This window comes from Neolamprologus brichardi, chromosome 5, assembly GCF_056152115.1.
Source record: "Neolamprologus brichardi isolate AB-2024 chromosome 5, ASM5615211v1, whole genome shotgun sequence".
Classification (NCBI taxonomy): Eukaryota; Metazoa; Chordata; class Actinopteri; order Cichliformes; family Cichlidae; genus Neolamprologus; species Neolamprologus brichardi.
Window position 1 is genome coordinate 19,798,328 of NC_142108.1, and position 17,019 is coordinate 19,815,346.

Below are 17,019 nucleotides of genomic sequence, written 5' to 3' on the forward strand. Positions count from 1 at the left end.
AACTGCCACTCTTGATGATGATTAATATAAAAATGACGCAGGGCTACTTTTGACTTTTTGAATCACATCTGAATCTGAATCTGAATCGCTCAGATGAGCTTTGTAAATCTCGTACAGTTCTCCCAAGCAGTGTCAATGCAGAGTGCGCCTAGAAAAGCAACGTGGCAATAAAGATGAGAACCGCGTATGCCAAAACCTCCTGAGTGATAATTAAATGAGACAACTGTAAATTACACAAAACTTGGAAGAGAAGTCAAAACAGGCTGTGAAAATAGAGGGAAATGTTCCAACTGGTTGTTTTCTGCATTAATTTAGTGCTATCACTTCTGTCATTTCTCTGTCAGTTGGAGTTGGAGTGCAGGACCATGACATCATTTCCAAATGTCTGTAATGTTCTCACTGACAGGGCTGCCAGTGGGTCTCGTTCTGCTCTGAGCAAGGGTCCAACATTTCTCAGCATGAGCCGCGCTCTGAAGGATGTCCCTCAACTCGCAATTACGAGGACATTTTCAAGATAATGTTGTGGATTAACAATCAATAACAGACAATTTTCCAACTTACACTTGAAAGACCAAACCAGATGGGGAAACTGCTCAGACAAGAATGATTTTCCTATGAACTTGCAGTGGTTTAGTTTCTTTGTTTGCACGGGGTGACCACAGACACATGCTACTCCTTAAGGGACTCTTTCTGCGTGGGATATGCTTTTGATCATTTGTCATAACGGACAGAGACGAGATCTGAGATGACCACACAGTCATCCTACATGTTACCATATTGTAAATCCATTCCATCCATAGCATCTTTAATAATGCTATGTGAGTTATGTTTCTGGGGCACTTTGAAGAGGGAAAAGCAAAATGGAAAAACAAAGTGATGTGCATGTGAATTACCTTTCGATGCAAGGGTGTAAATACTGGGGCAAAAAATTAGCAAAATGTAAATATATCCAATTTTTTAGCATCTTTTTGCATTTAGAATATTTCCACATCTGCAACAGTTTAGTGTCAGACCACCAATAAGAGCAACCAAATGATGTTTCTCCCTCCTCTTCTCACCCCTGTAGTCTGACAGCACATTTCAACATCTGAGAATCCTGCTGACTGTATCTTCTTGTGCCGTGTCCCCAGACTGCTGCTCCGGCTCCACCTGCCTGCTGCTAAAAGGCGTCAAGCTGGGATAATTGGCCTCCCTGTCCACTTTTTACTGCCATCCACAATGTCTGAAAGCTCTCCTTCACACGCATACGGGGGATACTAACGTGACAGTCCCCCCTGCGCTACCTCTCTATTTGGCCTCTCATCCTCACAGACTAACTGCACATTAATTTTCATTCCGTAGACCATTAGGATTGGATAATGATGGCATCTGTCACTGGAAGCTGGGGGTGTCTTTGGGTCTTGTGACAGAATTGAGAAAAGAGAAATGGAAATCAGTCCACAAAAAAATGAAAATGGCCACAGATACCTTCTCAAAACGCCTCCCTTCAGCCCTTTGGGACAGTGAGGGGAGATAAAATGCTGGATAATCCCTCACCCAGTGCATGAATCACAGTATAAACACCTACTGATATTGTTGACACTGTTATACAATAATATTATACAGGATCTGGACTGAATGGTAAAAGCAGCATTTTCAAATTTCCTAAATTTCTACTCTGACTGTACAATCGCACATTTTATTTAACTTATAGTTTACAGGTCTAAAAATTATGTCACTGAAGAACATGAAACCCAAATCAATAGGATTCTTGGAAATAAAACTGCTATTTACATTGAAATACAACGATCATAGCTCCAACTCTGCTAAATCTGTTGCCATCAAAATGTATTCATTTGATTGATGCCTGAAGATACAGTGACCTACGATTAAATCAGAATACAAGTTAATTTAAACATACCAGCAGGCTAGCAGGGTAGAAAATTCCCTGAAAATATGGAAGTAATTTTAGGACCTCTCAGTGTATGAATATATGATCAAATGCTTGATTTTATCTGACACATAAGCTGTCCCTTTCCCAAGGACGGAGACTTACAGTGACCACAAAAATGCTTTAAAAACAAAGGGCTGCACAGTACATGCTTTTGTTATGGTAGTGTACGTTCTTCATCTTTACATTGTATTTTGCTAAAATGTAATTTAATTTTAGGTTATTTTGTATATGGTGAAGCATAAAGATTGTTTTGCTGCATAAAATGTGACATTTGAGCAAACGTATTACATAATATGAAGTAAACATTTCATACAATTTCCCCTTTCTTAGTAACTTGGTATGTGGGAAATGTGGAAAATCCTGATAGCTGTCACATTATATTACTGTTTGTCTACATTTGGTAGATTAAGCAAAACAGAAAAGTTGTCAAGCTGCACACATTAAAGAAAGTAGACAGGAGTACAAATAAAGACCTACCGCTTTGCTTTCGGAACACAAAAGAGCAACGGAGGCTTTAATTTGACTCCACATTTGTACAGATGTTTCTGCAGAGTGGCAATGAAAATTGTATTTTTTTTAAAAAAAAGTGTTTCTCTGGAGTATTATTATTATTTTAATTGCTGAGCAAAAATGAGGTAAAATCAGGTTTACACTTAACTATGTGGATTTGTAAGTTTAACTGTATCTACTTTACCTGCTGGTTGTTAAGATATGGGTGCAAAAACAAACTGGATTAATTCTTCCAGTTAGTTTTGGGCCATAACTTGCCTAAGCATAAAGTAAAAGGCATGACTGCTCTTGCACACGTGATAAGATGTTGGCTCCCTCCTGCTGTATCTGCTGTTTGTCACACTGATTGCAGCTCCTCACGCTCCCTGTTCTCAGAGTAGCTGGTATGCCAGCACATCGTGCAATCCTCTACAGGCACTGAACCACCACTGTAGGTAGTTAAACTCAATAAAAGGAGAGATGGTGATGTTCTGGGTTCTGCAAATTGCAAACATTCAAACTACAATCAAGACTTACTGTAATGAATAAAACAATTTGCCAGAGCTGGTCTTCAATAGCATCCATAATTAGAAATATGCACATCCACTTGAGACCTTCGGCTGTCTTCAAGTTGGTGAAGACATCAAACGCATTCTTACTTGATTCAATTATCTCAACTGAATACACCAGTGGTCACACCAACATATAACACGGCATCACACTGCCACCTAGTGGTCAGGAGATGTGTGTGCAGCGGACATGAACCTCGACAGACAGAAACACTCAATTTCTTTCTTTTGTTTTTTTACTTAAAATATGCACATATATAATAATTTTAACCATTCAAATTAGAGTGTAAAAAAATCGTTCATTTTAAAGACAAAACCGTGGCCATAGTGACATTTCTTTAAAAGGGCGGGGAGAGAAAAAGACAATCTAGACACATTCACAAATATACATACAGGCCACAAAAAAAAAAAAAAAAAAAAAAAAAAAGTGGGGGGAAAAGGGCAAAAAGTATTCAAATGAACTGTATTAACACTTCATATACAAAATCCATAGAGTTTTTTGTGTGAGGTTTTAAGCTCCATTGCAGCATTGCAATGCATTTTTTAAGATCTCATTATCTGTCAGTGTTCAGTGTACAAAAATGTGTAATAATACACATTTACTACACAGTAATACTATCCAAAGGCATCTGTACGGATCTCTCACGCCATGGCATGTTTTTAACATTTCACATATCAAACAGAAGATGTGTTCAGATGAGATCACTCAAGTTCCTTGAACCGTGCAAACATGGCCTTGCGTACTGCTTGTTTGTAGGTGGCATGGTCCCAAACGACAGGCTCCTTCTTCTTCCTTGGCTAAAAAAGAAAAAAAAAAACTCAATAAGATGTCCAGATAACAAAAACTTCTCATAATGCTAAAATCAATCAAATGAAACCCCGCACTTACCGCGACAGGTTCCGCCCCTAAACCAGGCCTCTCGCTGACTTTATTCATTTCCCTAAACACACAGGAAAACTGTTAGGCAAATATGACCAGAAGCATGCTTTAAATGTATTTATTTAAAAAAACAATCCCGTAATATTTACTTTGTTTCCCATTTTAGTCACAATAAACACATTTTGTTAATGCCTCTACCTGGAGCTCCCAGCCCAGGTGTTTTGATGCTGTGGTTGTGAGTGATGGTGTTTTCTTCTTTTCTGTTCTGGTGATTTGGGTGCTTCTTTGGCACTCAGCTGTAGAGGACACAATCGCTTTTACTTAGTCTACTGAATTATCCACACAATACCCTCCTCTGCAAATGTCCCCACTCCACGCATGTCCACTTACTTGTCTTTCCTGGTTCTCCAGCGCCTCCAATTCCTTCTTTGACCTCTTAATTTTAAGGTGGATCTCCATATTTTGCTGTGGAGACAACAATACAAGTTTTAGAGGCTAAATTTGTAGTATCAGTGCCAATAACTGATGATAGACAAGTCAGAGGGTAGTACTTTGTGCAGATCAGAAAGCTGTTGGTGACGGATAAGAGCATCCTTGTTGGGGAACTGCCTTCTACACAACAGACACGCCATCTTCTTCCAGTCAGTCAGTTTGTCGTCCTTTTCTTTTGACTGGCCGCTCTGAGCGGTTTTAACCGTCTCGTCCTCCTTTTCTTCCTCCACCTCTTCATCGCTTCCGGCTCCATAGTCTGATGCCAGCATCCCCAGGGATCCCATTGGACGCTGAAAACGGAAGCAGATGAAGGTTAAACTGAGAATAACCAAAACACCAAAAATATGACCCAGAAGGAAATCTTACTTTTGACTTCTCATCTTTCTTAGCAGGAGCAAGGGGCTTCTTAAAAAGATCATCTCCACCTGCAATCTGCAGATGACAGAATAGAAGGAAAAATTTGTCCTGATTACAAAACAGAAGAAAGCAATAGCTGTTACTCCTGGTGTGAAATCGAGTTGACTCAATTATGATGTTTGGGAGTCCCTAACCTTCCTTTCAAATACAGCGAAACCAGCATCGGCTGATTTAGACTGCCTCTTATCGTCGTCTGTTCCGGTCTTCAGCAGAGGAGATGGAGCACGCACAGTTTCCTTTTGACGATTCTGGATCTTCGCCCAGCGCTCCATATCTTTCATTATCTGCAAATAGGAACAAAACACTTCTCATCTATTTGCCCCCTGCACACATTTATTTAACATGCACAGCAGATTTGTTACATAACTGATACCTTGACAGCAGCTAGGCTTCTTGGCTTCTCCTCCTTATCCTTCTCTTTGTCCTTTTTAGCAGAGTCGTCACCTTCTTTGTCCGGAGCAGCACCAGAAGCTGAGCCGGGCTCCTGAGCTGAGCTGGCAGCTGAAACTGGAACTGGAACCGTTGAAGCCTGAAGTGACACTGACGGCTTCTTCATTTCTAGAGGAGCATCTGCTGCTGGGTTTGAAAGAATGGCCTGGTCTTCAGCCGTCATGGTAACAGGTTGGTTATCTGCAGAGTTACTTCCTGGGACTGGGACATAGGTCTTTGACACAGCATCCCAGTACAAGTACTCCTGGGCTTGAGCATTATAGAAATACTACACACACACACACACACACACACACACACACACAGAATAAAAATTAAAACCTCTATTCAAATTTCCTTTGGGGTTGCTTAAAAATCTGCTAAATTAAATAAAAGTATCTTCTTATTACTTAATGATTGGGTCATAATTTTTAATCATCTAAACAATCAATCTTCTCAAAAAGAAGTTGGAGGTACTGGGTAGATGTTTTAATTATGCAGTAAAATCTACGACATACAAACTCGTATTCACATTCTTCACAGCAATCATTATTCTCACTGACTCACTAAACTTTGCACTTTTTAGGCAGTGTGGAGGCTCACCCTGGAGTTCGGATCGTAGTATAGCGTCGTCTCCGGATCGTAATAGAAGCCTGACGTGGCATCATACAAGTAGCTAGACGTGTCTGGAATCTCAGCTCCTGGAATAAGCATAGCAAATGAATAAACATAAATACATTGGATGTAGGGGTGGGCGGCATAAACTGTATACGGTAGAAACGATATAAATTTGGACAACGGTAGAGCTTCCCCCACTTCCGAACCATTGATTCATTAATGGTGAATTCTCTCTCAGCTGCTCTATTCCCATGTTGTTGCAGTATATTAATGACTACTCGTATTGTGGATGGATTATCTCAGTTGTTCTCCTGACTGAAGTTTGGTCTGTTTATAGCATCCGTCCATGCAATTGCATTTGTCCCTAACCACCAGAGACCCTCACGTTAACCTTTATCCAGTGGAAAAAAGTTGGCGTTCATCCTTCAGCTTCACTATGCTAATGTTATGCTAACGTAGCTGTTTTGCTAGCAATCACGTAGCACAACATTATATACCCTCTAGTCCAACTTCAGTAACCCTGCAAACGTCACTGCTGTTTAGTTTTCTCTCTTTGTTTATGTTGGAAGTGATAGCAGAGTTGTACGTTTTAATTTTTTCAGAAATCTCTCAGTCAGAACATGGCATATCATGTTTAGGTGGAAACTAGCGAGCTAACTTCCTGCTAACTTCGAACTCCGATGAATTTAATAAATTCTGTTTTCATGGATGCCTGGATGATTATTTGACAGATTTCTGCGTGCCGTGTACTACATAAAATCGGTTCGAGGTCAGTAAGCACAACCAGAATTCATACATAAGGCACACTGTCGATTTTTGAGAAAATTAAAGGATTTTAAGTGTGCCTTATAGTGTGTAAAATACGTTATACAGAAGAAAAGAATATATCGCGATATATATAGTTACCACACATGCTACAAATTATACCTTGATATGGATTTTAGGCCATATCGCCCAGCCCTAATTGGATGGTAGATGATCCTAAAAAAGACCCATTTAAACCGTCTAACCATAAATGTAGGCCTGTGATCCGTCTGTGGTATCTGCCATCCCAGAAGACTCTGTGGTCAAATGAGCTCCAGCCAACTGGTATGATGGATCCACAGTTGGAGGTGCAAGATAGCCGATTCCCTTTGAGGGGTTGAAAAATAAAAACAGTTATATGGTCACATTTCAGACAGCATATTTGCAACTTTGCTCTTTTGGTATGCAACCTACCAGGGTACCGCTGGGGTCTAATGGTGGCGCAGCATTAGACATTGCAACACCTGAGAAGAAACAATAGTTTTTAAATTAAAAAAAAAATTATAACCAACAGGAGAGACATACTAGACTGTATCTGAGAAAGTCACCTTGCATTCCAGTAAGAGCACCAGTAGGTGGCTGCAGAGGCTGCAAGAACTGTGGAGGTTGTGGATACTGCTGCTGCTAAAACACAGAAAGAAAATAGATCATCTGAGTTTGTATCATTCACTTCAGCTTCAGTAATTAGAGAGCATTGCACATTTAATAATTCAGCCTCCTGTTAGTCCTCTATTTTTCCCACCTTGCTTCTTTGCTTTTTAACAGTAACTACCCTTTACAGCACAGCATGGTAGCTCAGTGACGAGTACTGCAGTCTAACAGACAAACTACATCACCTCAACCTGGGCGACCAGGTGTTTGTTTGGAGTTCTGTGTTCTCCTTAGTCATTAACATCATTAGAAATCAAAGCTCTGGAGTTTAGTAGTATTTGTACAGAACTAATATTAGAAACCCTTTTAAGCTGTTATGATCTTAATGAAATTATGCACTTAAATTCACTTTGCCTACTGAACTGAGGAAGGGGTCACTGCTTGGAGCTCCAAATAAAAACAAAAAGAAACAAAAACCCCAAAAAACCCTTCATGAGATTAACATTCAAAAATGCAAGTTTCTATAATTTTTTTTATAATTACCACAACTTACCCCGATTATGCTGCCGTCAGGTGGAAAACCAAGGATAGAAGTGTTTGATTTCTCAACATCTTTTTTGACACTGAAGGGAATCCAAAAAGAAAAAAACAAAAGGTAAAGATTTTTTTAGTGAACATGTCTGATTTGAAAATCTTTGCAATCTTTACTTACTTTTGGTTCTTCAGGGGTTTTGCAACCTCAGCATATACTCTGACTCCATCGATATAAAGGGGCCTGGGTTTAGTGAGGAGTTCAACCAGACGTGTCACTTGCTACAAAAGAAGAAACAAAGGTATGTTCCGGATACTGAACAAATAACCCCATTACAAACTCAACAAGAATGGAAAAGTAGCGATATCTGGCAGTACCTCATGGGAGTCCATGTCAACAAAGCAGAAGCACTTTGATCCAGGTGGTTTGCCTTTCACTAGACGAACATTTCTCTCATCCAAATAAGCAAAGGGATCCAAGGCTTTCAGGATAGTCTCAACTGTTGTTGTGGACTTCACATTTTTTATTATCATGGCTGTAACAGTGACAACAATTTTTTACTTGATCTGTATTAGCACATAACTGAACTGAAACATATTCATCCACATCAAGATACAAAGGACAACAAACGGAAGTTCGCATACTCTTGCTGTCTTTAAATACAGAGTCAGACTGTTGTGAGGGGTGATGAGGAAGGTTGCGGTTGTTCCAAGACTCTGCCTGTTGCTCCGTATCATGCTGTTGAAGCCGCTGGTCCACCTGCTGCTGCCAGGCCTCTGGAGTGAGGTCAGAGCTACGCTGCCACTGACTATGAGAAAAGGTCTCAATCGGATCCTTTGGTCTGGACCCATTCAGGTTCATCTTCAGCTCTTCCAAAGGTTCATCTGATATGGGCAATTGGGGCTCCTGGATTTGAGGTACTTTGTGATCTGATTCCTGTAGCAAGAGAAAATGCGAGCCATAAATTTTTAAAAAGCATTTTTTCACATCATCTTTTACTTAGATATTTGCTTTATTTTATTTACAAAGTCTTCTTGCTCCTATAAGCTAGTATAAGTTACTATTGTTGCTGTTTTCTATTAATGCAAGCCCAATACTTAGATCTACTCTGTTCAATCCAAGATCAATGTGTTCTGATTATTCAGAAGAAACTGCTTTTTGAACTGAAGAACTAAAGATTCTTTATTCACTCACATGAACACGTCTTTCACACTCTTCTGGCTGGATATACTTAATTGAAGTAGTTCTAGTGCCAACCTTTATAGACCCCTGAAAGAAGAACAGAAAATACCAGTCAACACTAAACTTCCCAGTTACTCATATCTAAAATACCAGTGACACCCAACATGCACTGTGGCAGGTTTAGCCCTCCTCTCTTCTATGAGGACAAAACGGGCCATCACTAATGAAAAAGTGCAAAGCCCATGTCCATGACCCATGCTACACATGGGTCATTAGTCCCCAAAAAAACAGCTAGTTGAAAGGGGACCACAAATAAGCGCTGTCTATGGATTATATTCATTACTACTCTATCAATAGATAAAATTATCATGTGGGCCATTATAATCTCCCATTTCTTGAGCCAAAGTAACATGCTGAAATGTATTTTTTGCCCAACCAAAATCCAAAGCTATGCAACTCACTATTAAACAAGAAAAGGACAGCGAACGCTGAACTGAAGAGCTAAAATAGGCAATGTTTTTCTTTTTTTTTTGTCAAAAATAACCGAGATCATACCAATTTTTCCCCTCTCAATCCACCAGCCTTATTAAACAGCCGGCACATGAAGTCTGAGAAGTGTCATTAACATCAGATCAGATTGTCTACAGTTGTCCCTTTCTCACATGGAGCACGCAGTAGATATGTCCACATTTGATGCATTGTCACTACTAAAAACACTCCAGAGAGTTGCATAGTCAGAGCGGGTAGGAGGCTGGACACATGGCGCCCACTGCTCCTTGTTAAGTCACCAGACCTGCACTAGTCTCACATTTGCAGAATCAGACATAACGCAGACTTAGATATAGGGAGCTGGTCCAGATATTAGAAATTTCACTCTTGGTCTACAAGTCAGCCATCCACGGAAGAATAAAGATCACTCTAAAGTGCTAGATGAGAACCAAATTCTGAGCAGATGAGTTGTACAAACGAAACATTGCCACTGTAAATAACCCCTTTCCAACACCAGGCTGTATCTGCATGAGATGTATCCAAGCAAAACCTACAGTACGTATAAATGTTTTTACAAATTTGAACCATTTATCATCCATAACCCTGTGGAAGTCAAAAATGCATCCGAATGTGGCCAGTGTGTCTTCATTCCAGAGCCATTATTTTACCCCCCAAAAACTAGAGCCATCCTTTTCCTCTTCTAGGAGTTTCAAGGTGGATATTCAAATATTTGTCATTAAAACCTGACAACTGATTCCATTGGGGTTTTTTTTTTTTTTGAACAAGCCGATCACAAGCTGCTGAACATGTACAAAAATAAATAAGTTATTGGTGTAATAAAGGTGAAAAGCAAAACAGTCAACTTGAGCCAAAACAGCTACACATTTCAGCAAAAATCCAACTGGCCAAGATAAGTCAAGATCAAAGTTGCTCCAAGCAATCCAAAGGCCGATATCAAAAACCACAAAAACAAATAAATAACTGATGAGTTCAAGAGGCCAGCAAGAATTTGCAAGACTTGCATTCTGAGAAAAAGCTGAAGGTAAATGAAATTGAACCAAAAACATAAGACATACTGCAGAAACCTGAAGACAAGACTGTTTGCAACTGTGTCTTGAAGCTTTGTGAATCTGTACTCCCCACTTTCAGGCATTCCATGAAAATTTGTGTAGTCAGAGAATCCATCCAATAAATGTTGTGGCATAGCACCAAAAACAGAAATGTCAACATAATAAATGACCCTAAAGGAACAGTCAGCAGCTCGATCACAAATCAAACAGCTTCATTACAAGGAAACACCAAAATAACTTTCTTGGCGATTCAACAACAGCTGAGATAATATAGTCAAGATATCGTCCAGTTATTTCAGTTTGCACCAAAGTCGTGAAGCAACAAACTACAGCGCCAAGCTGCAAGCACAGCTAAAAGCTCTCAAATGCAAAGTAGTTACAGACATTATAGATAAGTGGGTATTCACTATAATGCTTTACCTGTCCTAAAATTACAACTGGAAAATATTTCAATCAAGACCCCAAAAGAATAATTTGAATGAAGACAGTCATCAACACAGCTGAAAGCCACCACACACAACTCCTACATAACAAATACGGTCAACTGGTGAAAAGTGACATCTTTCAGCTACTTCAATCAATCAGTTACATTTCAGCTACAATACTATTTTTCAACCCCAAGCCTCAAGATGAACCGACTGTCCTTCTGATATGCCTTCAAACTCTCTTCCTCAAACTTGGAATCTTTCAAAGGGTGCCGGTACAGAATACGAGCACCAATCAGCCTCCTTTTATTTTCCCATTTTATGGGAAATCCTGTGAAAATTGCTGTGTAAAATGTTAAAACTTGCAGCTGCCTACTTGAAAACAAAATGCCACCACAAGATGAGAACGACGAGTACTCAAAATTTTGTAGGACATAAAGGTACCCATGTGTCGCAAGCAGCAAAAAATTTCCTTTGGTCTTCATAACCAAATAGAGTAAACGTTCGAGTTTAAAAAGAATAAATGTTAAAAATCATTGATTCATTGTAGATAATGAGACTAGCTTTTCATCAAACGTTAAACCATGCAAGAACTATATTTATAGTTTCTGGTTAAATACGTTGTAGTGTTACTCGTTTGGCACATCATGGCTGAAATCTGAAAAGTTAGGACTAGTAATCAATAAAAGGAAAAGCAGTTACTGTCTGTACATACAGTTTTAAAGTCATATTTTTTCTAGATCGACTTAATAGGTTATCTGTGGCATTATTATGGCTGTGTGGATAAGCACTGATATGTTAATAAAAGAGATTAGGACCACCTATTAAAATATATATGTATATATATAAAAAGAAAAAAAAGATCTCTTAAACTGTCGACATCTGACATCATCTCCTCAGCCAAGATGACTTCACTAAGAATTAAAGCAATCCCTTCCATGGTTCTCTTCCTCCCCATTTACTAAATGCCCCCTCAACCCCTAGTAATCCTGATGGAAGAGATGGCCTTCGTAGAGTGACGAGGATGGGCCACCTTGTTGGACTCCATGAAGTGGACTGCATCCTCGAGGTTTAAAAACTCCACATAGGCCGTATCGTAGCTGTAACCTGGGGACAGCATTTGAAATACAGATGGGTTTTTGTTAGTCAATGCCAGTAATGATAGTCACCCAGTGAAACATTACAAGAATGCATTTGTGAATACATCGAGACAAAGCGAGCGAATTTTCACACCTTTACCGACACCCATACCTTTTCAGGAAAACTTTTAGTTTATGCCTTTTTTTTCTTAATCAGTCTTCAGATGACTGACGACATTTCAGACTCGTCATGAAAGGCTTTGATAAGCCAAGCCTTAACAAACCACTGGCAAGTGAGTGTTTGAGTAGAGAGCACCATGGAGACAGAAAAATTTACAATTTGTGTTCATATCTAATAAAAAACGGAAAAAAAGGCACCCATTTCTGTGAGGTGTTTTAATACATTTGACATGATCTTCACAAAAAAGCTCAGCATCATGAAGGCACTGCGTGTACAGCGACCCACTGAGGAAAACTTTCACACTAAAGCAGATGTTTAAATCAGCAAGATGAACAAAGCGCCAGCAGAGGGCTTTCCATTTCAGATTGGCAGACATCTTTTCCCCCTGATCAGAGTACTTGGATAGCGTCCCCAAAGGACACATTCAGCAAGTCACATGCCACACGTCTTTTTTCTGATGGGTCACCAAATATCACTCTCCAAAAGCTGCTAATATTTAATCTTGCTAAGTCTTTTTAAGCGCTGGCAAAGACCCCAGGTCCTCAAACATGAAAAAGGATTGCAGAAACACCCCACCCCCCTGCTTCTTTTCATTGAGCAAGTTACCAGAGACAACCAACAAGAAAAGCAACCAAGAATGTAAAGAAATAAAGAATGCGGAGGTTCGAATGTCGTAAAAGCGAATCGTCAGGAGGACAGACTAGCGAGAAACTGTCCCAAACAGTTCCACAAAGAAATTTCATTCTTACCTGGCACAACCTTCTTGATTTTCATCCCCTGCATTGGCACACCATCACGAGCTGCAAAAGCACCAAGAATCTGCAAAACATTTCAAAATGAGTAAGCTATGTCATGTCTGTCTATGCCAATTAAAAACACAGTATGGTTTAAAAAATAGATAATGTAAAAGACAAATTTGCATTTCTATTTCAATTACCTGCTCCATTGTGGCAGTCTTAGGAATACCAGTTACAGATATAGTATTGGAAACGTTGTCTTCCATTGATGCACTCCTGTAATCTTGATCCTTTCAGGCAGCAGCCATTAAAATATTCAAATATTATTAATACAATATATTGTTAAACAAATACGAGTGAGGAAAACAAATTACACATACCTTGGAACCAGAATCGCTAAACTTTGAAGGTGAGATTGGTTTAGACTCTTTAAGGAGTTTCTCTGGAGCTTGAAGTTCTTCATGTTTGTAGTCAAAAACCCCTCCAGAGCCTGTTCTGTAATCAATGTCCCTATAGTCCTGATCTCTTGCCTGTATAGTGCTGCTGCTTGGGAAGTCCTGTTCGGGCCCTAGCTTACCCCTTCCAGGTCCTTGATTTGGTGGGATATCCTTCATCTCTTTAAAGCGATCAGTTGGCTCCTGAATTTCGTGTAAAGGATGATTCTTCTCCAAAGGCGGCCTTTCATCACAATGTGATTTATTGTGAATATGCTTTGGGTCTCTTTCTCCAAGCCAATGTTTACCCTCATTTTCTCTTCCTTGAGGGCCAGTAAGGGGACTTATTTCTGGAAGTGGATGATCTTGTGGGCCTTTGCTTCCAATTGGTGGTAGACCCATGGGAGGAAAGCGATCACCACGAGGAAAGCCAAGATCCTTCCGTGGAAAGTCAACAGATGGTCTATCCCGCTCATTAAAGCCTGGTGGATCCCTAATATTCACATCTCGGCCAAAACCTACAGGTAAGCTGGGTTCAGGTACACCACCCATACCTTTGTTGAAGAAAGAGTTGCTATCCTTTCGACGGTTCTTCCATTCTTCTGCAAGTGTCATCTCTTCACCACTCCGATAATCCATAAGGGGACTGTTACTCTGCTCAGAATATTCTCTCTTTCTGATAGTGTCTACTGCACCCATAAAGTCTGACCTAGGAGGACCGACATCTGGAGGTATGTCTGGTCTTCCTCTGTTTTGTGGAGGGACATCATTATTTCCGAATCTTAAAGGAGATCGATCTCTACCTCTAAATTCAGCTGAAGGTCCGGGACGATTTCTGAAATCCATATCAGAATCAAAGCCACCCCTTGCATTGAAAGGCGGCCCTCCTCTCCTGTCAGTGTCCATCATTCTCCTGTCACGTGTAGCCATGTCCATATCATAGCGACCTGCCTCTCCCATTGGTGGTCTGTCATGCATGTCGATAAATCCATCCTTTCGCTCCATTTGATCCATGGGGAACCCTCTTCTTCCATCAACATTGGGATTGCTAAACCGTGGCATATCGTAATGGAATGGTTCTCTCTCCCTCATATCCATAAACCTGTTCGTTTCTCGAGGCGGCATACCCCTGCCTCCCATATCTACGGCGTTCCTGCCGGGCCCAGGGAGACCTGAAGAATTCATAAGTTTGTCTCTAATGGAATTTTCATAGTGCCGCCGAAGACTGAAATCAGGCTCTTCTCCAGGTCTGAAGAACTCTCTGTTTGGCTCCCTTCCTCGCATATCATGTTGGTCCATATCACGCCCCCTCATGGGTGGCCCATCCATCCTCCTCATTTCCATAGGCGGCAGATCAAGGGGTCTTGGGCCCATATGACCTATATTCATCCCATCTCTACCTCTATAGTCAGGCATGGGACGATCTCTGCCCCCAAACATTTCTCCACGGTGATCACCACTGGAATATATTAATATTTATTAAAATATTATTTAAAACAAAAAACAGGTGCAAGCATGGTAGAACTAAGTGACATCCAATGATTCAGTTTAATTGAATTCACTGAGGCTTTATTAGCATGGGTTTCATGAAACAATAGTGCAAAAGCATCAGAATTTATCAAGCTATTTGGATAGTACATCATGACAATAATCTGTACATTAATACAGTTTTATGCTTTATGTTGACAACATGAAAATACAATGTATCACATGCATGTCTGTGTGCATAGGTAATTTAAAGTCCTTAGGTTGCGGCATGTTAAGAATAGGTATTCTTTGAAAGAATATTCATTATGTAGATTTTGTAAATTTAAATATACAAAATCTGAGGATTTACTTTGTTAAAGCAACTTTTACATTTCAGAAAATGAAAGTCTGTGTTAACCTCACTTCCTTAACAGTTATCACTGACCACATATAACCTTCATATCATCTTAAGATGTTTATTCTTTTCCATTTTCAAAATAGGATTGATTATATTTTATACCACCAGCTGTAGTTTTACACCAACTGGTGTTGGGCTAGGAGTGGGAACTGCATCGTTTCTGAGAAGGACCAGTTAGTCCCAGCACCAAATGACACAGCAGCTGTTGTGTGTGGGGAGCTTTAGCATGGAGGTTTTTATAGGTTTGGAAAAAGATTTGAGTGAGAATATTTAGTGGAGGTCTGTGTGCTTATCTACATGTATTTGTTTGTGGTTCTTTGTCTACATGAGAAATGCCTCTACAGACTTTTGCTAATAAAGGTTCTGACATGTCCCCCATTGTGTAGTGCTGAGTGGACCTCATACTTCACTACTCTATAGGAATACGGAAAATCTTAAGCCAGATTTGACAGTGAGCGGATATGTTTATCCAGATCAATACAAACATTTGATGGTTCAACGTAGGTAGCAAAATGTAATGCATAACTTTTTCAAATTAATGATAGTGCCAAATCACATCAGCAGTCGCTTAAAGGTGCTTTAAATTGTAAGGCAAAGACCCTACAAAAATATACAGAGGAAATACTACATCAAGATTGCAATCTTACAAAATATGCAAATACATTTCCTACTGCTTGCAAATAGCATTACAGATAAAAACATGTGAAATTGGGCAAAAATAAATACACAATAGCACATCTTAAAGTCAGTATGCGCTTATGACTAAATGATGCTCGTTTACCGAAAGGGTGGTCCTCCCCGTGGTCCTTGCCCTGGTCCATCCCACATTCTTATAAGTCAGTATCCTATCTGCAGAGAAAAAAAAAATTTGTATTATTATCCACACCATCTAAGCTACCCATGGTACATCGGTCATTTAATAATAAAGATTATAACTACTGGGCTTTGACAGGAAAAAAACCCAACAGGACGATCAGAAAACTCTGAATGCACAGTCACATGAAAGTGTCCATTTATATGTCAGGAAGAGCGCTATTAGCCCGAAACAAAGATGATTTTCAAAAGATGGCTGCACGGGATAAACATGCAGTGTGGCGTGAGTGCTAATGGTGGCCCACAAAAGAACGGCTCGCTAATTATAGCCATAGGTAGGCCTCACAAAACTACGCCACAACATAGACAAATAACAATGATGTCCTAATTGAACTGCGAAGGAATTTAACGACACGATCGAATCATTTCATCAGCGACAGTGTTTTAACTTGTAAGACCGTTGTAACAAAAGTCAGTCTACCGTAAGTGATGAGTGACGCTATCGAAGCTAACGTAACTTGGCTAACGATTAAAGGACGTTTTCGTTTTCCAAGCTTCCAACTGCGCAGAACCTTCACCGGGGCTTATTTTTCAGTATTTTTACGTGTATATTCAGTGTATGGAACCCACCTCGGTTGCTCCTCGAGCTGAGAGTCGATACTGCGAGAATTTGTCGCTCAGACCGTCGATGGCTTGAACGAACTACCGAAAAATGGAGGCGTGTGCTCTTCTTCTACAGCTGCTGCAGCGCAGACTCGTCTTCTTCGTTTTTGTTATACTATACCTATGCAGGGCGAATTGCTGCCACCCAGCGGTTATTAAATACAATAATAACAAAAAGAAGAAGAAGATGATGACGATCTCCTCCCACTGCACCCCAAAACTTTCTCTGTGGTCTTTCTCTTTTACCTCCTGTCTGGAAGTTCCATGTTCCACTACCTTTGTCCAGTAGATCCACTATCCTTCCTCT

General features: G+C 40.0%; 1 protein-coding gene across 2 annotated transcripts; it reads right to left on the reverse strand.

Moving 5' to 3' along the window:
- Positions 1–3,249: 3,249 nt before the first annotated feature.
- rbm6 (RNA binding motif protein 6) lies at positions 3,250–16,801 on the reverse strand. Of its 2 annotated transcripts, none has more exons than XM_035904500.2 (23): positions 16,680–16,801; positions 16,018–16,085; positions 13,298–14,810; positions 13,118–13,207; positions 12,930–12,999; positions 11,954–12,027; positions 8,949–9,023; positions 8,399–8,690; positions 8,132–8,289; positions 7,935–8,035; positions 7,776–7,845; positions 7,180–7,252; positions 7,046–7,095; positions 6,838–6,958; positions 5,813–5,910; positions 5,154–5,498; positions 4,915–5,064; positions 4,730–4,795; positions 4,423–4,653; positions 4,262–4,336; positions 4,070–4,167; positions 3,881–3,932; positions 3,250–3,789 (listed from the first exon to the last, which is right to left on the reverse strand). In XM_035904500.2, exons 2-23 carry the CDS (start codon positions 16,062–16,064, stop codon positions 3,694–3,696), a joined length of 3,945 nt encoding a protein of 1,314 aa, XP_035760393.1. In that variant the 5' UTR covers positions 16,065–16,085; positions 16,680–16,801; the 3' UTR covers positions 3,250–3,693. The 2 variants fall into 2 exon arrangements, with proteins under 2 accessions (XP_035760393.1, XP_006783205.1); XM_006783142.3 differs by having other exon boundaries at positions 7,180–7,255.
- Between the last annotated feature and the right edge of the window lie 218 nt (positions 16,802–17,019).

Excerpts from the sequence above, each read along its gene's own strand:
- rbm6 (XM_006783142.3), bottom strand. The coding sequence starts at position 16,064 with ATGTGGGATGGACCAGGGCAAGGACCACGGGGAGGACCACCCTTTCG. Across the intron at positions 13,208-13,297 it reads TTAGCGATTCTGGTTCCAAG|GATCAAGATTACAGGAGTGC; the intron begins GTATGTGTAATT and ends GCTGCCTGAAAG. Across the intron at positions 5,065-5,153 it reads GAAGCCTAGCTGCTGTCAAG|ATAATGAAAGATATGGAGCG; the intron begins GTATCAGTTATG and ends TCCTATTTGCAG.